General features: G+C 40.7%; 1 protein-coding gene across 2 annotated transcripts in view; it reads left to right on the forward strand.

Annotated features, from left to right (window-relative positions):
- Positions 1-10,343: 10,343 nt before the first annotated feature.
- The window catches only part of zmp:0000000755 (phosphofurin acidic cluster sorting protein 2), a 59,321-nt gene continuing 45,737 nt past the window's right edge, over positions 10,344-23,927 (forward strand). For both annotated transcript variants that reach the window (XM_039784241.1, XM_039784242.1), the window contains exon 1: positions 10,344-10,717. In XM_039784241.1, the coding sequence (XP_039640175.1) occupies positions 10,359-10,717 (359 nt within the window). In that variant the 5' untranslated portion in view covers positions 10,344-10,358. The remainder of the gene's footprint in view (positions 10,718-23,927) is intronic.

Below are 23,927 nucleotides of genomic sequence, written 5' to 3' on the forward strand. Positions count from 1 at the left end.
ATTCTGAGCTACTGCGCATGTGCAAGTGCAATCAAAGATAGTACAGAAGAAAAGATGTCTCACTCTGTAGCTAAAACAGAGACCTGAACACACGGTGAAAAGAGGAGCTGCAGCAGTGAGAGAGAGCTGTGCAGTACAATAAAAATTTGAAAATTAAACCATGTAAACCTATTCTGGTACAACCTTAAAATATGAACCTGAAAATGAGCATAATATGGGAGCTTTAAGGATTTAAAGCATGTGGATTTTAATGAGCCAATAGACATAAACTTCAATAAATGACCTAAGTAGTTTTGTAAAAGAAAAACAAGCCTAGATAAATATTACAGTCAGGATATTGCAAAACATTTTGGAGGCATTTGAATGGTCCTTTTACATATTTTGATAGCTACAATACATTTTTGCAGTTTATTTCAAACTTTATATTGCACAAAGCCCCCAAACATACATATTGGTTACATATGTGCCGGTATACAGGTCACACTCCAAAGCCCAGCCTCACTTTGACAGTGTTTAGTTTTGACAGGGGTCAGGAAAAAAGCTCCTGACATTTAAAAGCTGACCAACAAGATAAAGTCAGTGCAGTTTTTCTGTCCTTACCCTGAGGGCAACATTTGCAAAGTGATCCTTTCCTGGTTTCATGTTCTACTCTGTCGGTTACAATCAGATATGTCAGTTTCCCATGCTGCTGTGAAGTGTCTATAAGCAGAGCAGTGTGAGCATCTGTGACAATTTATGGACAAAGGTGAGCTCAAAACGAGACCTGTTTACATTCAGGATGGGCTGCACACCTGTCACAGCTCAGTGACTGCTGAAGGGCAACGATCTAGGTCTAGGATGAGTAATATGATGACCACTTTATCTTCTGTTGGCTCTCAGGAAACAGTGGTACATTCACATCATAACTGTCAGCATGGATAAATGTGTCATATCTACAGTACAGTGTGGGTGGTTTTAGAAAAACAGCAACATTCTGTCAGACTTCATCAGAGCTATGCTGTTTCCTTGAAGTGTCCATCCATCCGTTTACCACAGTTATGGACAGATTAGCTGGAGGGTCTGAAGAAAGTACACCCGTTCACACATCAAAGCAAACTCGTTTAGAATGTGATGGTCCAGACATGCAGGTTTTCTGTTTGGGTTTCTTGCAGCGTTGAGTCATTGATACCGTGTTGTAGTAGTTAAAGGTGTAGTATGTAACATTTCCGCATTAAAATGTCTAAAAACGACTAGACCGATGTTATATATTTTGTTAAGATGTGTACTTACATTATCCAAAATTATCCAAAAATCTGAAATTTAATTCAAGGTAACAGTCCATGTTATTTGGTTGCTCGTCAATGGCGTCATATAACTTTTACTTTCTACAGTTGCTCTAACTTCTGGGGAAACACAGATTACAATGTGCTACTATGACAAGTGGCTCATGCCAGCCATAGATATGCATACATCTATGATGCCAGCCAACAAGCTAATGCGCAAGGTAATGTTATAACATTAAAACAACATTCAACGCGCTTATTAGTTATTTTTAGTATGTCTGTTTTGACCATGGATAACAGCGCTGGGCTACCCCACGATTTAATTTGCCACGTAACATTAGCTACCGTAGCTGTATGGGTAGTCAACTTATCTAATAGTAATTAATCAAGTTAACGTTACATTAGTAATGTTACTCACAGCTATTTCATTAGAATGAAATGGCAATGTGAATGAACATAACATAAATAAAACTTATTTCTGCCTGAGTCAAGTCAGATAGATTTTCATCACAAAGGTGTTTGTTTGGCAATGAAGACAACAACTCCCATGATCTCACGGTACTTCACAACATCATCAAAGTCCTTCTTGTGTCATTGTTTTTAATTGACAGACCCCTTGTGGTAGAAATTTGAATTTGAATTTCAAGTAGCATAAATTATGTATAAAGCAAAGAACAGACTACTGACAGGTAATATTCAGAAGTTCTTTTTGATAGAGGGGGGGTATAATTTAAGGGATAAGTTTAAATTCAAGGTTCGAGCTGTTCGCACGACTATAAAAAGTCAGTGCATTACAATCAGTGGTGTTAAATGGTGGAATGGTCTGTGCACAGAACTTAAGCAATGTCCAAACATAATCCAGTTCAAAAAAAGGTACATAGCAATGATTTTCAAAAAATATAGAAAAAGAGGGCTTAAATAATTGCAATATGTTCTTTGACGTATGTGTATGATTATGCGTGTGTGTGTGTGTGTGTGTGTGTGTGTGTGTGTGTGTGTGTGTGTGTGTGTGTGTGTGTGTGAATATATATATACTGTATATATATTATATAAGCTAAATGTGATAAATATAAATGAGATACAAATATGTGGTGAATGAAATAATAATAGTAATAATAATAATAATAATAATAATAATAATAATAATAATAATAATAACTTACTGAGTTATGGAAAAGGGGTAGGATTAAATAAGTGTATACTTCTTCCTACTCCTTTTCAGACATGTCTAGGTTGGCCAATGTTACTTATTTATTGAATGTTTTGCTTATTTGACTTATTAGCATATTTCTTTGATACTTTGTTTGGTTTGTTTTGGAAATGTCTGAAATAAATGTCTTCCTGTGCGTTTAAAGCAGCATCAATCTTGGAGTGATGAGGATGTGATCCCTCACCGGCTTCCCACCTACAAACTCTTTGAAACATCACTACCGGGGATCGAACCCAACTCTCTGCAGTGTTGGATTGTGTCACCCCTGTAGTATCTTCTGACAAAAGGCCTTTTCGCACACATAAAAATGAGAAGCTAAGTAAACCATCTAGCAGTCAACTGCATATTTCTCCGATAGCCAGGAAATGTCAAATGATTTCTGGCCAGAAGAAACTGTCAAGTTGTGGTTCTGCCTATAACAAATATCCTTTTCACAGGTTTAGCTGTTGCCAACCATTACAGTCCTTTTTGAAATAAGCTGAGAAGTTATACTTTTTACTTTTTTACCTTTCTGTGCTTCTTTGGTTTTGAAAAAAATCATTTTGAAAATCATTTGTAACTCCTATTTTAAGTGGTTGCACTTGCAATGCTGGCAGTGAAAACAACAATGCAAGAAAAACAAATACTGTATCTTTCTGAGTAAGTGTCCCAGTATAATGACAAAAATCTGTCTGTCATCGCTGAAAATATTTCAACTGGACAGAAGACTGAAAAAGATTTGGGATTAGCTTTGACAGCTAATGTTTTGTACTGTAACTTATGCTTAGATGGGCGTGATGAACACACACAGAGACTGCACTCTCTGCACTAACACGGTTGCATTATCTGTATGTCTGACAGAGGGAGCTGCAGATACTGTTGCAGGCGTAGCCTCCAATGGCATCGCAGTTTGAAGATGACATTTCAGGACAAAGACGTGTTTGTCATTAGGTGACTTCAGGGAATGCTGTGATAGGACAGATACCTTTTTCAATTTCATGGCGAAAACTAGCTGAAGTTTGGGTTGTCTGATTGCAGTGGAGTTCAAAGGATTGGGGAAGAGCAATCGAACATAACCCGGGGCTTCCATTTTGGATATCTGGGTTAATAGTGGAGAAAACGTGTACTTGCGATTCAGCTACAACTGCAAAGCAAAAAAATAATCAGCTAAGCTTAAAAGGGCTCATTAGTTAGAGCTTTCTCTGTGAGAAACATGTCGCCAAGCAGGGAGTTTTCCCCCCTGCGTCTCTTTTTACTCTGGGAAATCTAAATGCAAAATGATTCCTTTCAACAAAGGTTCCCATCTGAACGAATTAAGGAGAGGGGAGGAAAGAGAGCAAGCTGGCAGGTGCATTTCCTGCTTCTACTTCTAATGGGGATTTTAATGGCAGCAAAACATTTCCCCAAATGTTGGCTCTTGTCCAGAGTTGCCTTTTGTAAGACTACCTGGCTATGCAGTGAGACCTGGTCACAGGAGATGCTGTAGGTCTTTAGGTCTCCTGCACAGCTTTTGTCTTGCATGCATGCTTGTCTCTGTTGTCTGTGGCTGACATTCATGCAAATGGATTTCATAGCTCAAGTCTCTGTTGTCTGTCGAGGCAGCATTGTCCAGAGTAAAAACACAATGAGTGTCAGGGGAACCTTCTCGTACATTCTTCAGAGATCAATGGAGCTGCAATGGTACCACTGAATGGATGAGAAATATGAACGCCCTTTATGCGGAGCTCATGTACTGTGAGATCAAGATGAGATTTGAAGCTGGCACATTATGTCTCTCCTGATTTGCATACTGTGTGTTCTAATAGAAATTCATCAACTCATTCCATCACTTTTTTTTTCCATTTCCCTTGGCTGTCTCTCTTCTGTTATCCTCTCCCACCATTCTCGACTCTGCGTTTCTTCACTATACCACTATTAACGCAAATCTGCAGATGTCTGAGAAAAGAGAATAGAGGGCTGATTTTATGCTAATGCGCTCTGCGTAAAGACAGTTTTCATAAACAAGCAGCATGTTGGCTAGATTGAATGAGAATGTCATTCATGTGCAAATACACATTACATTTTACTAAATTCTTAGACGCCTCTATTCACAGATTCATTCCTGCCATGCTTTCTTTGTAACATGATAAAGGGCTTGTGTTGAAGAATCTCTCTTTCTGTCTTAACTTCCAAACTGGATTTTCACATCATTGCAGTGGTAAGTGGTGAAATGAAACTGAGTTTTGAATACATCCATTTTCCTCTGCGTTTCAGCTTGGACACAACTCAAATGAAAATGCATATTTGGTTTTTGTGACATCATAAAGATCTGTTGTCAGTTCTGTTTTAAATTAGACAGCGTATGTCCTCTTCTGGGGGAAGAAAATGTGTGCCCAAACAAAGAATCTTACATTTGATATACTGTATACCGGTTGTTGTGACGCAGGGTATCCATCTACGTCCCTGAATAGAGTCAAGAAACGTTTATATTGTTGTTATATAAAGTAGTAACTGTTGTATGGATCAAAATAAGGCCAACTGAATATCATATTGTGAAATTAAATTGGTGGAGAAAAGCAGGATCATATAATCAGATCCCTATCCTATCAGGTTTTGTTCTGTCAGTCATATGATCCAAGAAAAAGAAGTTCAAATAAATTACTAGAAAATCTGACATTTCAGAATTTTCCATGTGCTTTTGTGACCCCACCTAGAAATGACCCTTTGTAGATTTTAAAAAGAGGAATTCAAACAACATAAAGTCAGACAGATGGTTTTCAAAGTAAAATATTTTAAGTGCTTTAAGCAAAGAGCCGATTTCCGACTGCTTAAAGGGATAGTTTGGATATTTTGAGGTGGTGTTGTATGAGGTACTTATCCATAGTGATCCGAACTAACACCAAAGTTACACAATAACACTAACTAACTAACTGATCAAGGCAGTGTAAGACCAGCACCTCCTGTGTTCTGTCAGGTAAAATTACTGTTTTTTGTCAAAGGAGTCTGGTGGCTTTGAAGAGACCATAGATGGATATCCCTTTCTGATAAGGTAAGCAGTGAAACAATTCTAAATATTGCGTACACTTAAACTGGTGGCTTTAGGCGGCTAAATATTTCCCGTGCTGCTCCCGAGCACAGCAGTACATTGCATTGACTGCCATCTATAGGTAATACACTGACTATTCCTACCTCTTACAACCCCTCTTCATAAGATCCAAACTATCCCTAACCTGACCTAGATTTACATTTCTGTTCAGGCTAAACTACATTGACTGGTCCAGATTAGTCAGATGCAGAATGATGTGGTCCTGTTTCCTCCTATGGATGTTTATGTCTTCCTTTGACTAAAAGAAAGCACCATTAACAATAAATTCAAAAGGGATTTTACTGTATTGTTGAGTTGGTGATCTTTGTAATTTGGGTTGGACATCTACTGGAAGCTAAACATTTGGTCTTGCTGTTTGCAGTTTACACTCAGGAATCTTTTTCTCTGACATATTCAGTGGGCTTCAATTTCACCTCCTTTACAGTATTTTGCTCTCATTTATATTATCAGTATTTTATCAGTATCACAATCAAAACCGCGCAAAGAATAACGTTAATACCTGAGATGAATCAAAATGCAGGAAATTGTACATCGATTGTGTTGTAACGAAGGATATAATCTATGAGACATAATATCCTTAATTTGCCAGGCTTGCAAAACCTTAATTAGATCTGCAGCTTATCTGCAGCCCTTAGTGTTATTAGTAGTGAGAGGTGTACAGAGATCTTATGAAGGAGAAAAGAGATGTGCCTTGGATTGATCTTCTCTAGCCTACTGGATCATGGCACGTGGCAATCTTTCCAGCAGATTACAAATAGACAGGACCTTTAAATTGTGTCTGACTGCTCACGAGAGACCAATCACTCTAAACCAAGACTGGAGCCGGCTGTAATATGTGTGTGAAATGAGAAACATAACAGTAACGCTGTGCACAGTTTCTCTGATGAATGAGACCCCCTTTAAACCCACTTAAGTGTGTTGGCTTTGATAGACCAGAAATTTAACCCTTTCGTTTCACCGCAGCTTTAAAGATCACTCCATCAGCATCTCTTTGTAACCACCAACCACTTCAGTGAAAGCTGACAGAGACAGCAGCCTCAATGAAACCAACCGGAGAACGTGCATATTCAAATATGCGTGGATACAGTTCAAGGCCAAAAAAAGAGAATGTCTTCGTCCATCTCATTTAATCTCATCCAGTGGACGTGTTTATCATCACACAGTATGAAGGAGGAAGGCAGGTGTTGACTCTCCCTCCGGAGACACCAACTCAGATAAACACTAAACACTGCTGCGGGTAGCCTATCATGCGACTCCCACGCACACTCATCTGCAGCACAACGCCACAAAAAAGCTCCTCGGGGGTCAGCATATGGCAGCACATCATTTTCTCCTGAGCCTCTGAAGTAGCCCTAAACACTTCTCATTAATGCGTCAATATGGTCCAATTTTTGCTGCATTTAGGGCCCAACAGCATTTTAACTGTGAACTGATAATACTAATATGTTCTCTCTGGTAGAACAATGACCACATTCTCAGATTTGATTTATTAGAGCTGTAATGCAATTGCCAGGAAAAATCCAGCAGACCCGTAACTTTTATCCTATTATAACTTTATTGATGGTGTAAACAGAAACATATGGTCTCACTGATGATTTGAATGATGAAAGAGATATTTATCCACAGTGTTGTAAACTACATGCTCGGGCCGACATGTTGCTTTGCCCATTCAGTATGTGCTCTTTCAATGTAAAATTTTCATTATTTAGAGCTTTCTGCACACCTATGTAGTCTACAGCTCATCTTTGGTGTAGCTACAGAAAAAGTAGTATGCAGAGGCTCATAGTGGCTTACTTATGATCCAAGAAGGTTGTTGCTTCAGATTCCAACTGTTTGTGTCCTCTGGTGTCCCTACATGTGACGCACTTCTTAGACATTGAATGTATAATTTGATGTGTTGCTTGGATGATTCATAGAACAGCATCATAGGGGCTTTAACCAGCCCTAGTAAGAGCTGCACTCAGTACTCATTAAGGCTCAGAAAACACTGGCGAGATAGCCTGCAAATAAATGTTTTCTTTTAACTGAATGATGATTTTTTTTTGTTCATATCTTGTATGTCTTATCTTCTTTTTGCTATGGACCCTCTTGTGAGTCTCAAATAAAGCTTGAACTGAATTGGATCCTTGGAGGGAGTTACAAAGCAGACCCTTTCCTCCACTGGTGTTACCCACACTCACGTTGCAAAGTTTTTACAAACGTCACAAAGACCTGATGTCCTGATGTTCTAAATTTAAACAAGAACATGCGTGACTGCAATCTTTAAGCCGTGTGCAGTGATTCAGAAAAAGGATTGGTTTTTAGCTTGTAATCAAAAGGCTTGCTCATTAAACATGTCAGACTTTCATGGTGTGGAGGTGGTACAAGCTTAGAACAAAAGCTCACACCTAAAAATGAGGATCTGCTTGGAGACCACTTTGCTTGTCACCACTCTGGCATGATGAAAGATCTGTGGCTTTCAGTCAAATATCTGAGAAAGAATAAGGCGATGTTACCTAACAGATGTGGGTAACAGGTATTGTGTGTTGCCTATATGTATACGTCAGAGAGATGCATTGCTATATTTGCTCTCCTCTGACTGTCAGCTGGCTTTAATAACAGGAAATGCCCTGCAACCTTTCCAAAACATCGTCACTAGCAGCCTCCTCTTTTTAGAAGCATGCCTGCCACTAAGCAGGTGTTATCTGACATACTGATGCATGGATATTTTATTATCTTCTCTTGAATGCAATAAAGGTGAAAGGCGGGCTTATAAAATGTCAGACTGTTGTGTTGGCTAAACATCAACAGTGTCATAATATGCACCCACCCACTCACACTTATAGGAAGAGGAGGTTTAATCAAGAGGGTCGTGGAAGCAAGAGATAGAAAAGAAAAGAAAGGCAGGGAGAATAAGAGATCCTACCAAAAATGCAGACAGTCTGCCATCTATTGGATGGATCACAATGTGCAAATTAGTGTTTAATGTCCTACATTTTGTTGTAGCTGTGTTTTGCAACACTAGGTGGCATTGCACTCCACAGAGTCATACATTAATCATTTTGTTCATTATGGTAATTCTGAGGTGGTAACATTTCCTCAAAGGGCAGAAAACGATGACAACATAATAAATACCAGAAGGAAGCCAACCTGCACTGCAGATTTTTGTTGAAAAAAAAACTCTGGTCTTCATCCCCTGGCACCTTCATATAATAAGAAAAGTCAGTTATTTCCCCTTTTAACAATACTTTTATTCATACAAAATATATCATCTGATATAGCTTTCTTTCTTTCTTTTTCTAGCTTTAGTTCTCTCTATTCATTTTATTTAAAGCACATTGTGTTTTCCTCTGTATAAAAAGTGCTTTCCTTTGCCATAAATATATTGCTAAATTCTATATTGAACCTAATCTTTTTTTTAAATGTATTGTTGGAATAAAGAATAGTGAGCTTAAGAAGGAAACATTTTGAAATTGTACCACGATTGCCATCACCATAATAAATAACCCTAGGGGATGTTGCCACTGTTACAGTTTGGAAGATTAAATGCTGTCAGGTGCACAGAGTTGCCTAGCAATGATTAAAGATTAGATTGCTTAACACTGAGAGCATGTTTTGCAGTGGCAACAATATATCCCATGAGATTGCAGACAAAGTGCTGAGCATATTTGCGTATTCACCTGTGGGTGTCTTTGTGAGCCAATGGTTAACTGCTCTATTGAAGGTCTAAACAAACAGTCGGAAAAGTCTATAAGGAAAGGTGAACGTGCCAGCAATAGTGATTTGATGGAAGAATGATGTCAAACTACAGATTGTGCAAAACATTTGACAAAACCAGGAAGTTTTTTTTCCCCCCAGTCTGTTGAAACAGGCTGTCACACACGTTACCCAACCCTCCTGAGCATGTCAAGTCAAATCAAGTCAGCTTTATTTGAGTCCTTAGTCACAGTTACTGTCAATGGGTTTCACAACACCTGCATTATGAGAACAATGACCAAGTGTCATTATGTGATCAGAGACTGATGACGAATCATGAAGAAAGTAGTTATTATCAAAGCAAGTCCTGCCTACTTGAAAGATAAATGTGAACGTTTTCAGATTATTTTTTTAGGAATTGCAATTTAATAATATAACCATGCACAACAATGTCCAAGTCTTTACTGTAGTGTCTATAGCTATTATACCACCCAAAAAAAGCCCATGGAAAACAATTATTTGTATCTTTTTTTTGTCAGAAACACAACAGTGTTAGAAGTACTCACGTATTACAATAACCTGTTCAACATGCATTTATAGTATATTTACACTACAATTATATGTAGGCTTACCTCTCCACAACAGCTTTTTCAACTACATTTAAAACTAAATGCTGCATTCATGAGCAATGAAGAGTCAAGTAGCCTATAGTAGTGGTTACAATTTAAAATCCTTTAATTTGCTACACTGCTTACAAAATTATTCTCAATTTTAGAAGGCAAGTGTGTATTCACCAAAAGATGTCCTTACAGGTCTACATTGCCCAGAGTAGACACTTAGCATGTCTGTGTAAGCAAATCTGATAGTATTATGTTGTTTATGCCCATTCTTCTTTATTAACAATTCACAGAGCCCAAAAAAAAACAGAAATGATGGGGGGAGTGGAGATGAACAAGTCTATAAATGCTAATCACCTAGCTGGTTATTTCCTGTAACATTACTGCCTATAATATATAAACATGTTCTTGCCATATCCTAAATCTTTACATGACGTGTAAAAAGAGTATAGCAATGTGTTTTGAGGCCTGGTGGTTGATGGTAAACATGTCCCACCCTAGAAGCGGGGACGTGCTGCCCCCTATCAGTAATGACATGCCCCGCCCCGTCTATCAGCATCTCCAGTCAGTGTAGAGGAGCTGGGAGTCTGGAGGAGCAGGAGCAGGCAGCACAGAGTTCAGCGGCTCCAGCGTTCGTCCGACACTCAGCTAGAGCTGCTCTCCAGGCAGTGGAGGTGATGATGGCGGCGGCTGTAGAGAGAGGAGGCGTCCGGGCCGCTTTCCTGAACCCGAGCAGCGGTGGCGGCGGTGGACCAGCACCGACAACCCTCCAGACTGGAGCGTTAGCCGGGGCTGTGGTCCTGGGCTCGGGCTCCGACAGCATGCCTGTACCCATGAACCTCTTTGCGACCTGGGAGATAGACCGATCATCCCCAAGCTGCGTTCCAAGGTAACGTTGAAAGTGTTAAAGTAAAAATACCACAAACCACAATGTTTACAAATCATCATATCGTTTAATAAATATTGGGCTAACGTTGGACAAACAACGCCCTCGTTGACTGTAACGTTATGGAAGAGATAGCTACGAGCTGCCACACATTTCCAAAACAGTGTTGGGTGGTTGGCTTACTAGCGCGCTAACTAGCAAGGTGGCTAATGCTAAAGCTACCTAGCAAATAGCACTGGTGTTAGAGTTTCTCTCATGTTTCGTGCTAAAAGCATTTTTTACTTAAAATCGTTAGTTTTTTTAAATAACGAAGCAGTTGGCTAAAATGGACAGTGCTTGCGTGTCTAATGTGCATTCATGTTTTAGACGTTGTCTCAAAGTGTATAATTGTTTTCTTAACAGTTGGTGTATTCAGTTTTATTCCGACCGTTTGACAACTAGCTAGCGTTAACAAAAGTTCAGCTAACTAGTTTAGCGTCATCGCTGCTGCTCATTTTCTGCTTTGTGGCTACCTTGGCAAAGCTTTGCAAATATTACGTTTGCTTTTGTCCATGCAGGCCTGTGCTTGAACTGATTGACGGAATGCATGCCACCTAATAGCAACATAACTGTCTATAAATACAGTGACATGAATGCCGTTCGTCTCATAACTAGCAGGCATCCTTTTCCTCCTTTAGCAGCAATGTTTGTCATGAGCTGTTTGGGCAAATGTGCAGTTCAACAGCTGGCTGGGCATTTGAAATTCACCTACATGTTTTATGTTCAGATACCCCTGCATAACTCAGCGTTGGCTAACCTGTCAAACACAGCTATACGACTAGCACAAACACAATCACAACCACTTATGGGGTTGACATAGCAGCTGGCACAAGGACAGAGTAAACTGTTTTGATTTTCACTTTAGTGTATGCAGATTTACTCGCAGTCATCCCATTGTATTTCTGTTATTCTCATAACTCTGTTTCACTTCGAGTATAGCAGTAATATTCAGCAATACTCTGCATCAGTATACATTGTCAGCGAGCAGGCACTGCTGCCACCTGACTAGAAACCTCTCGGGAGCTGTGGGCACATTAATCAGCTTTGACCTAGATCGGCTCCACGCATTGGGAGAGAAGTGGGCTTGCAAGAGGAGGGTTTCCTACACAGTCAATGTGCGTGTTTGCCTGCTTCCACTTTAGTGCCTGCATGAGTATGCAAGTGTCAGTGGAATCATAGCATGTGGAAAACATGGATAATTTACAGTGATGGTGATCTTTTAAATCTGTCAGAATATTATTCTGTTTTATCTGTGGCAACTCAGCTGCTTTGAAGCCAACTATGATGAGTGTTTTTTTAAGTGACAGCATTGCTCTCTAATCTGACAGTTCACTACCCTTTTTATTGTCATCCCTTTTGTGAAAATATGATTCCATTATTTTTTTATGTTGGCTTGTGAAAGGTCAATTAGATTTTGTGACCATAATCTCACGTCTTCCATGACAAAAACTAAAAGAGCATTAATGGCTGTCATGAAATGCCTAAAGGTTTAAGAGCTCTTTTCTTGGGCACAAATAGATAAAACTGACGTACTGTACAAGCAACTAGAAAGCGAGCATGTTTCTGATATCTGTATCCATTAAATGTTAAGACTACTGGTTAGCAGAGAAAGCAGGAGGCATGTCAGTGCATTTATAGAGCGTACCATACATGGCACATTGATTTCCTGGCGTTTCAGCCTCTACACTATGTGCTTTCTCTCCACAGTGGAGGAAATGCAAGGTGCTGTATTAAAGATGAATAAGGATGAGAATGGATTATTAATGAGGCACAGAGTAAAGTCCCCAGTCATTGTTAAGCACAAGGCTGCAGTACCAGCCTGACACAACTTTGTTTATGTCTATGGTAATTTGTGAGATGTAGGAGAAGTGATTAGTGATGTATTATGACAATTGTTTATTTAGGCTAAAAAAATCATGTTGTAGTTTTTGTTTGACATGGTGAGTTGCAGTGCTCACAGCTTTTTGCTAAGTAAGTGTAAGTGTTTTTAGACCACTTATCCTAGACTGGTGTGAAAGGTCTTGCATGGAGCCCAACCCAAGGCCTGTTTTAGGGATTCTGCGTTGGCATGCTTTCAGGGGCTGGGCCATTTTGTGTGCAGCTGTTTGTTCTTTTACTAGCCTTTAGCAAATGTGAGTGTCCAGCTAAGTGGCATGGTTTCAAATGAGGGCAAAGGGCTGTTAGCAATTGACTGCTTGTTTTATTGTGATACTCTAACATCACACACAGCTGTTGTTAATATGGTGCTGCATTTTAAAAATCGATCCTCCTAAGCCCTGTAGCCATAATGAAAGCCATGCATAGGGGGAAATATTTCATTCAGAATGGAAAATATGTTGTCAGCTCTCATAGCCCATCTCAGCATGGGGTTATGGTTCCTTACAGCCTTGCTGTTGACAGACCTATGGCACTGGGCCACTAAAGGACTTCTTAAAAAAAACTTCTTTTTTTCTGCTTTTCTTTTTTTATGTACTTCTCGACTAATATACAGGATCAAACTAGATTCCTAGACATATTCGTTATATCTGTTATTTGGAGCCTTTTATTCCTGTACTTTTTTGTATTCGGTTGCTTGTTATATCTAAATGCAACCATAAGCTAGCAGATACATTGTTTTTTATTTTATTTTTTAACCTTTTATTTATCCAAGTAAGTCGATTTAAGAACAACTTCTAGGGCGGGGAAAAAAATCGATTTGATTTAAAAATTGAGTTGGTAGGTCAAATCGATTCATATTTTCAAAAAATTGATTTTTTTTCTTCCCCTCTTCAGTAGCAGTCAGGCAGTTTCCCTCTACATAGCTACGGATATACTGCCAGTTTACTCTGTTGAGAAGAGAGGGTTTAACAACATGCTGAAAGTTTTGGACGCTCGATATAAAGTACCTAGCCGCAAGTATTTCTCTGACGTTGCTCTTCCTCAGCTGTGTAACAACACTCGGCAAAAGATAATAAGCAAGTTGAAGGGAATTGACTTTTACGCTGCCACTACTGACCTGTGGTCGAGCCGAACCGTGCAGCCTTACGTGTGTCTTACGGTTCATTATACAGTATAAATAATTTGGATGTTTAACAATCTTTGCTGCACACTGCACAGTGACTTTTCAGTTAGAGAAAGGGTTTTGCCTTGCAATTTTGTTTATGTTGATGCACTTTAATTAAAAATTGAATCGTAAATCGAGTTTTTTATTTAAAAAATCGCAGATTTTTTTAGGGGAAATAATCGCCCAGCTCTAACAACTTCTCATTCGAGAAGGATGACGACCTGTCACATTCACATAGTTCCACATTCATACCTGGAAGCTGCCCAGTATAACCACAGTCTGACCTGCTGGCCACTGAGCAGCTCCACTTGAGCAGTTGGAGGTTAAGGGCCTTGCTCAAGGGCACCTCAGTGGTGGTAATGAGGGAGGGACAAGCGCTGCTCTTTCACTTTTCCCCACCTAGATTATTGCTGTGTGTGATACAGTATTTGACTGTTTCTTACCTGCCAGAAAGGTTTTGTGGCAGCTCCTTCTTTAACAGGCCTGTTGGAATAGTTGGAGAAGCATTGTTTTTATTCCAGCACTGCCATGCCTGCCAGTCTGCCACTCCAATGTTTCTAATACCATGTGGTATTAGTGTGGCAGCTTTTTTCCTATAAGCAGAGTTTTTTTCTTTTCTTTTTGTGTTAACCATCTTCTAAAGTAACACAAAACATCTGGAGAGGGTGCTGGATGCAGAGAGGGATTACCCTGCCTTTTCCACATTTTACCCTCAACAAATGGGCCTAGCTGACCATTGTTTTATGTCAAGTAATGTTGCGAAGTAACAAAAAACAACTTTTGGATAAAATGGACAGTAATACAGTAGCCGTGTTTCCATAAACATATGCAGTTTTTGAAGTATCACATTAGAGAAGCTGTATGGAACCAGCAAAATGTCAGTGTTTTCCACATACTTAAAGTCACTTTTTAATTTCATTAATTAATTTCAGTCAGCGTTGAGAGGTTTCAGGGGAGTGTAGTCTTTAATAAAACATGTTATTCTAAAAACAAAGTTAATATCATACAGCGTAAACAATCTCATAGATCGTGGTCAGTAAGTTTACCTGGGATAGTAACAACATTATGGCTAATAATTAAAATCCTGACTCGGGAGCGCCTGGGTAGCTCACCTGGTAGAGCGTGCGCCCATGTACAAAGGCTCAGTCCTTGTCGCAGCGGCCGCAGGTTTGACTCCGACCTGCGGCCCTTTGCTGCATGTCATTCCCCTTCTCTCTCCCATTTCACATCTTCAGCTGTCCTTTATAATAAAGCCCTAACATGGGCAAAAAATTATCTTAAAAAAAAAAGAGAAAATAAATCCCGATTCAGAATAGAAATGGGATTTTCAGTTCCTGACCCTTACTGCTGAGCTCCGTACAAGCTGACATGAAACGACAATTAAAACGTGCCCAATGGACACAAATTCCGACCTCGCTTCTTTTCTCTCAAAGGTAGGTTTGATGGCAAAGGCAATTGTGTTGTTTCCAATTTGCAACCTCTTCTTCTTCTACTGTTTACTGGCACATTACAGCCATGCATAAACCGTAGCCTATACTACGCTTTGCATAGTCTAGTTTAATAGCCCCAACCAGTTCATGGAAACACCTAATTCACATTTCTTTGTTTTGCCAGATTTCAATAGTTTGTTTAAAATGAGCTTTTTGAAAGGAAACATTACTACTATACAGGGCTCCAGACTAACTTTTTTCACTAGGAGCACAGTGGCCCCCAACTGAAAATTTTAGGGGCACAACCAGAAAATGTAGGGGCACACACCGTAAATCAACATTCTAACCAAATATTCACATTTCTACTAATTTCCACTGTATTACTAATACACACTTTGATTATAGATGCAGAAATTACAATGTGCTGTTTCAAATTCAGTGTCACTTTTGAAGATGCAACATAGAAGGTAAATTGACAGCCCCATCGCTGTCATGACAGTAAAAAAAATTTATATTTTTATTATTATTTTATTTGTATATTATTTTTTTAGCCTGTTTTTATTTCCATCATGAACGTTTTTAATTGCTCCTTTAATGTTTCATGTAAAGCACTTTGAATTGCCTTGTTGCTAAAAGGTGCTGTAGAAATAAAGTTGCCTTGCCTTACAACCTCAGCCTGTCAGTCAGTCACCAGGGCACAGAAACCACCGTTGTGCCTGGCTGCTCGTCTCCGAGGAAGTGTAACGTCAACAGTACCGCGACCGCGTTCGGCTCGCCATTAATACCATATCGCAGCAAACGCTGTCTGCATGAAGTTATGAAAAACTGTAACCACACTTGATACCACTTTATCGGCATTTCCGTGACTCACTGTGACTTCAACAAAACTGCAGAGCCGATGTAGTTTGCAGCTCTGCGTGTGTGCGAGTGTGTGTGTTTGTGTCAGAGTTCTGCGCTCTGTCAATTTTCAGAGAGGACAGATAAGCTTGCGCTTACGCACTCTCAGGTACCGAAATTTCAACGCTTAATGTGTAAAAAAAAAAAAAGGGGGCAAATTTACTGGTCGCATGTGCGACTGGATTTAAAATTCAGTCGCACACTCTCAAATTTTGGTCGCAAAATGCGACCATTTGGTTGCAGTCTGGAGCCCTGTACTATATACCAGGGGTTTAGTAGCCTGCTCAGGAATCCAAATGGCCTGCATATAGCTATGGCAAGGCAGGCATTTGTTGAGGTAATGATGTGGTATTTGCAGGAATGACACTAATGCAGAGGTCAAGATGGTGCTATGTTTATGTACTAACAGTAAAGAATGTGTAGCAGCATGTTCAAAGACCTTTTACAACTTAATGTCAAAACCCTCATCACTAACATGATGGGAGCAACCAAGCAATTCTGTCATGCTTGCCATACAAGCTCGCCAGGCTTCATTGTTTCCAAAATGGTAGGGGAGTTGTTATGGTTACCAATTAACGGCTTTTCAGTCTATGGTATTTTTACTTCAAATATGTGTTTGTCGTTGAAGTTTCACTCTCTGGGTTCAGAGAGTTGAAGATCTCTCCAAAGGTTTTCTCACAAGCTACAAAATCAACATCTCTCTTCCTCTGACGATTATCTCGACATCCTTCTTTCTGTCCGTTTGATTCATGGGAGTCCGGAGATGACCTTATTCTTGTGAGTGGCACAGCCTTATCTGGATAGTAATAATTGAGTGTACTCTGCTGCAGGCTCTGGTCAGATGTTTGTTTCTTCTGCCCCAATTCAGTATATTGGATCAAACTGATGTGTATAAGTCAACATTATTGTGTATTCTTTGTTCTAGGTCAGTGAATATGAAGCCATCACCCTTAAGTCTTGACACATACCCTTATACTGTGATGCACACAGCTTTTTATTATATCCGGAAGGTTGAATTGTTAACTGCAGTTTGTTCATTTTTAGACCGAAGATGAAACCATTAAGTTAGGATACAAATAAAACAGGCTTGTCAGTCAAATAAGATGGGCTTACTGTCTCCTCTCACCTCGTCACTAACCCCTCCATCTCAAGGCTTGGATATTGTTTTTCCCAGCAGGGGAGCTGCAGTAATCTGATTTCATAACAGTAAAAGAAGAGCCAGTAATCTGATGCTGCACACAGACACTGTCTGCGTAATCCTCTGCTTCCTTTTGCAATCATAAACAAGGCCCATCAGCCTTCTCCAGTGCCCTTCAAAAATGTGACACAGCACTCTACAGTACGTCAGTCCGCGCCATGTTTACAATCTTTCTTCGGCCATACCGTCAGCATTGACACCTGATGCAGAAAACACAGGCTCAAAAAAAAAAGTCAAACAGCTGCTCAGTGTCCAGGACCTTTTCACAGTTTGATTATACTGTTCCTCTCTGAACGCTGAATTGCATATTTTATGCTGATTGGTTTTAGGGTTGTACAAGAATAATCCAGTTACTGTTCCTTAGTTGGAACACGCTGATTGAAAAATGATCCTCTGTTCTAAATGTTGCTGATGAACCTAACTCCTCTTGCATCAAAGAGTTACCCCTGGGGTGCACGTTCCACCTAAACGAGTTCCTTCCCGAGACCATTTTGCAGAGACGCGCTCGCTGCGTCCAGAGCTTAGCGTCGCCCTAGGACGACTGTGATTGGTTTAAAGAAAACAACCCCTGACAGTTTTTTGTTTTTTTTTCTCCTCTCCAGGAGTGCATGCTCCTGTTGCCAGACCTTCCTCCGCAGCACTGTGGAGGTAGGTCTGGCAATGTGAGACTATGGTATCCTTGGATAAAATCAGTCCTAACTTGGCTACATGCCGTTCACACACTTTGCTAACAGTAGTCCAATCAGCACCTTCACTCCCCTCGTTTTCATGCCCACTCCCACTGTCTGAAATGTGTCACAATTCTCTTGGTTTCCTTCCCTGGCTTCCTGGAGAAGGAGGAATTTCCTTGGGAAACTTTTCACATTCCTGGTGACTAGAGAGCCAGGCTGCTGCTGCTCTGCATTCAGCCCTGTTTTGTATTCTGTTGTTGACCAACAACCTGCTCTCTGGGAGGGGAGGCGGGAGGGGGGTGCAGGATTGGAGCTGTGGATTGCCCACTCTGTTGAAAAGTTTTGCTGATCGGGCTCAGAGCTTCACAGTGGACGGTGAATGTGCTGAATGCTCATGTTGAATTCCTCACAAAGGGAAGAAAAGTTTGTTTCCCCCTGCCTGGACCTCAGAATGGGAGAAAGGCCAGATTTGTGTGTGGGTGGATACCAGGGTCTCTGCTAGTGAGAGATCCAACTTCCTGATCCAACAAGCAAAGCAAGGGAAACTGTCCTCTGACACGGGGAGGATCCTGTCAAAATAATCACTTTGGGGACAATGTCTCTCAGCTCAGTTCTCTCTTGTTCTTGTTCTACTTATTTCCCACCTCTCCCATTCAGGCATTTCCTGAGCTGTATGTGCCAGCAGCAACACCGAGACCATTAGTTGAGATACAAAACACTGGCGTTGATGAGAGTACATGACAGACCATTTGAAAACATGAAACATTTTCATAATGGCAGTCAGAGCTCCTGTGCTGCCTTCTAGCAGAGTCTACTCTTGTAAACAAACACCGGTAGGGTTACTTAATTATTTAAAACAAATGGTAAAAAGCTCGGTGTTATTAGAGGTGTGACGAGATCGTCCCACGAGATCTCGCGATATTAAAACATGGCGATATTTCTTGTCGAGGTGAAAAGTTGTCTCACACTATCAGCGCACAAGTGCAGAATTACCTACTACCAAGGACCGATTCACATTGAATCAAGCGGTGCCAAATTTTTCAAGACCTGAGAGCGCATAAGCACATGCTTCTCTGTCCTCTCTGCATGTTTCACTGAGAGAGAGCCGGGGCTCAGCTCTGACACACACACACACACACACACACACACATGCAGAGGTGCGGTGCAGACGGAGCGAGACTACGTCGCCTCGGCAGCTTGTTTTAAGTCACCGTGAGTCCCGACAATGCCGGAAAGCGGTCGCAAGTCCACAGACCTTTTCCCATTGCTGTGCTTATAAACCCAATGTAAATATTGTCCTTGTCCTGGGTAAATAATACCCTGAAAAAATGATCAAGACTTTCCTTCGTGGTTGAGGACATAACCCTCCCTGGAGTGTCAACTCTCAAATAGCATCGAGCACGATGCCCTGCCCACTTGTTTCATCACAGATAAGGCGTCTGAACTGTCTGGAGCCCTCTTTTTGTTCATGTCCCTTTTGCTCAATTAACCCACACTCCAACTGTGCCACTCTTCCCATATTCTGTGCAAAAAAACTCCATTGGGTTTAATAGACAGAAATTGAGCCCAGTTCCAGACTAAATTGAAATCCAATAGATATGTCCACTAGAAAAACACTTGGGGTCTAGGACTAGGCTTTAGGGCTTGGGTATACTCCATCTGAACTAGTTCTTACAACATACTGTCTGACCATGGGGGAAATAAAAATGTCTATAGTTTTTCCGAATGGTTACACTTAAGGCCTTTTTATGGTTCTGTGGAGGCTCCATGCAGAGCTTTCGCCGTAGCCTACAGTAAGTGGCCTGGTGTTTATACTTGTGCGTTACGTGTGTGTGTGGGGGGGGTGATAGAGCGAGGGAGAAGTGAGAGAGTGACGGTGATTAGCTTCGGAACGAGTACCGACTCTAGAGTCATAGTGAGAGAAACAAATTGTCTCACCTGTTCTTTCTGACCAAGGTGGGAAATCTTTAGCAAGAAAAGTGAACCCTCTCCTTGATTTCATGTTGTTTATGGAGAAGGAGAACCAGGAAATGAGTCGGGGAATGCAACGCTACCAAGCCACGGCCGAGCGACGTGGAGTTACATTTTTCGAGAGGTGCACGTCAGGTAGGGCTGCACGATTATGGCCAAAATGATAATCACGATTATTTTGATCAATATTGAGATCACGATTAATTATCACGATTATTTGTTGATTTTAGCCAAAACAAATTTTATTATATAATTATAACTGCTTTTACATCCATATTGTGCTACATTCCTACTAATACATCCATATTGTGCTACATTCCTCCTTTATTGAAGGATACTGTGAAGGAGTATGCCATTTCAGCTGTTGTGCGACCGCTTTCCACACATGCATGTTTGCCGTGAAAGATACAGGCAACGCAATTTTCTGTTCACGTTAACGGCGCATGTGGTGCCTGGTATCTACCAGACGAAATAGCTACGCGGATTTCTGTGGCTCATTACACTGCCACTTACATGTCTGCGTTAGCGTCTGATGCTCGAAACCACGTTAGAGGCAACATAAACATCGCTGAATGTCACGCTAGTAAACACTAGTAACACGTTACACAGCAGCTAACGTTAGCCTACCGTTAGCCACAGTAGTAACTGGATTAAACACGGCTAAAATGCTGACTGCTAAACAGTGTAGTGTGTCTGTATTTCACTGTAGGATTCCAACAGCGGGACATTCAACAGTCTGCTGCTAAAGCTATGAGCTAAAAGACACAAACTAGCACCGGTCACTGCTGTTGTCTGAAAAACAACACAGCCGGGACAAAACGTTGCGTTTACTGGTAAACTGGTAAACATTGTGACCGGCTTATGATGACCGACTGCTACCTGTTGTGGAATTTTCCTCACGTTACTCTGTCCTCTGTGACTGTCTACATCTAGAAACTAAGCTGCGCGGTGCAGGCAGGGAACAGCTCTGATTGGCTCATGGAGACATGTGATCAGACAGTGGTTTATGGAGCGCTAGATTGGCTTTGCAAAAACTGTTCTATGAAGGGAATGACGCATTTTAAATATCGCTCGATCACACAAATTTGATCGTGGGAAGCCAAAATCGTGATCGTGATTAAAATTTGATTAATTGTGCAGCCCTAACGTCAGGCTACGGGAGTAGGGTCCAGCGTAGACGCAGATGGGGCTGCGGGGGTACGCCGTCGATTCGACACACAACCATAAAAAGGCCTTTAAAGGTGGGAGAACCTGGCCTTCGTAGCGAGGGGGGGTGGGGGGGACATACAATCTAACTATAAATCGAGGAATTAAATATCTGTGTGAAGGGAGAGCATGTCTTCGCAGTGGGCTACCAGTGTCGCACCAAGAAGTGATCAGTCTACCCTACATGCAAATGATGACATTAATTGTACACAAACAAATGTTAGATGAAGGCCCACGCTCTTGGGCTCTCAGCACGTTGTTTTGTTGCCGGCGGTTGAGCACATTGCTCCGGCCGATCTGCACGCTCCAAACAGGCCCTGCACTAGTATCAATTAATGTGGGTAAGCTATACGACCATCCAGAAGTACACTGGAGTATGCTGGCCCTTTTAATGATTATCCAGTAATAAACTTTTGGTACTACACAAAGAAACTTTTGATAATTAAAAATATTGAGCTTCTCAGTAGGAAACTCCAGATTATCATGCTGCCTGACTCATGGTACGTGTCCAGTGCCAAGCGTTATAAATATGCTTCTGATTCCTTGTCTGTGTGAGCAGCAGTGCATTGCATTCTTGTAGCTTTCCGGGGACTTTTGAGAAGCGGGGCGTCGAGTTGCCCGCTCCTCATTGGCATTAATTTGAATCCAGGCTACTTTTATGCAAATCAGGGCCGTCCAGCTCAACTGGCCGCCTCTCAAAAACTCACGAAAATCTTTTAAACTGACCGTTTTCGGTCTAAAATAAAGACAGATCCAGCAACTGCGTAGCTTATTTCTTGGATAACATGTTTTCAGAAACACATTTTGGTTAACTATTTTTGTAAAATAAGAGTTTCCAAACGGGCCACCATGGGTGCAGACAGCCCCACGTGAAGCGTTAGTCCAATCGGGTGCAGCCATTGCAGTTGTCGGAGGGTGTAGCCGGTTTTCTTTGCTTGTCAGTGGTGAGGTGAAGAGAAACTGATAACTGCTAGTGGCAAGCACACCAGGCAGAGTGGGGCCTTTCATTAAAACTAAGCATCTTTTTTGAAGATCTATTGCACATTTTCTCTTTTGTATCTCACAGTCTGTACTTCCTCTAAACATGATCTTCCCCTCTACCTGTCCTGATTAAGGCATTACGTCTCTTGTTGATTTCAGTAATGGTGTTTCTTTTCAGATAAAAGTTGTCCATCTCTACAGCAGGTCTTTTCAATTTTTTTGTTATTTAGCAGCATATTGTTAGCTGTGTTATTACTCTGGCCTAATTAGCCTCACCTTTCCATTTTCATCCACCGTCACTGGTGTTAGAATTACTACTGCATGGATACAGAGAAACTGTATACAGAAACTCTGGAGAAACTGGAGCTCTTACACATTCAGCGCATTAGTCACTTGGACATATTAAGCTGGGGGGGAGGTTTCAGAAAGCATTTTTGGGCTGTTATCATTCATTTCAAGTAATAGTGCCAAAACAGTATAATTACATGCACCAGTCAGCAGCAGTGGTGGATATTAACAGCCATGATAGTGGCAATGCATCGCTTGTTTATTTTTTTATCATTGTAAGAACTAAAGCAGAATCATATCTGCTGATGCTGACCATTGTATATTATTTATTGATCCCAGTTCACAGTGACCCTTCATTATTTTTTCTATAAGTGTTGTCTACATTGCAGAAAATAGTTTTGAGCACAGTTGTGGAAGGTCTGTTTGTCAGCTTCACTGCAGCTAGCATCATTGGCACAGACAATACACAGCCTTTCTCTATTCCTAAACCGATATTTTCTAATCTTAATTCCTCAGTAGAAATATGTTCGTAACATGGCCACTCTTTGTCTTTGTTTACAGGCAGATAATGGCTGAGGGTGTCAGACCTTTTTTTTCGTGTGAAATATCTGGTCAATGAGAGCATAAAGACAGATATGATCAAGGTGGATGGAGGGAGTTAAAGGGCAGACTTAATCCAGTCTAAAGCTAATCAGAGGCACCATATGGCAGTATGAAATATGTATAGTAAACCTGAATAGATGAAATGTCAGCTCTGTGTAAATTGAACTCAAAGGCAGCACCAGGTTTTGCTCAGTTTCACACCCTCTAACAACATTATTGGGAATAGGCCTAGTCTTTGCCGGCTCTTAGATTTCTTACAATTAGTACATTTTTAATCTATTAGGCTAGATTTTTGCCAAGGTGTGATTCTGAGGTGTAAAAGCTCCCGTTGGTCAATGCAGAGGTCGGGAAGGCTTTCCTCAAGATCCTTTTCCATTGCATTGTCATCCTTGCCCAATCCAGCCCATTCATCAGAGCTTTTTTTTAATTTAAAATTTTTTAAAGATGAATTATACAAGCAAGCTACAAATACTGGACCCTGATATGCTGTGCACATTTGAATTTATTCATGCTGTTTTGCAATTCCAAATATTTCCTAGTAAGAATGACTTCGCTTTCATAATAATGGCTGACATTATATTCTGCTTAGTATTGAGCAACATTGTCTCTGTTATTCATCCATCCCTGGCAACAAAGTTACCTGTTCTGCAATTTTTTTTAATTGTCAGGAAACTGCCATCACATTAACAGTGTGTCTTGAAGTTATAACCCCATAAATAAATAAATAAATAGGCATGTGTCCTGTTTAAACACCTGCTTGCTTTTTTTCAAGGTGTATTTCCCATTTTGATCCTACCAGTAGACTCCAGGCAAAGGAACATTCCTGACAGGCAGACCATCCACCTTAATAGGATTTTTAAGCTCCGTCATAACCTTGTCAGTGGCC

This window comes from Perca fluviatilis, chromosome 19, assembly GCF_010015445.1.
Source record: "Perca fluviatilis chromosome 19, GENO_Pfluv_1.0, whole genome shotgun sequence".
Lineage (NCBI taxonomy): Eukaryota > Metazoa > Chordata > Actinopteri > Perciformes > Percidae > Perca > Perca fluviatilis.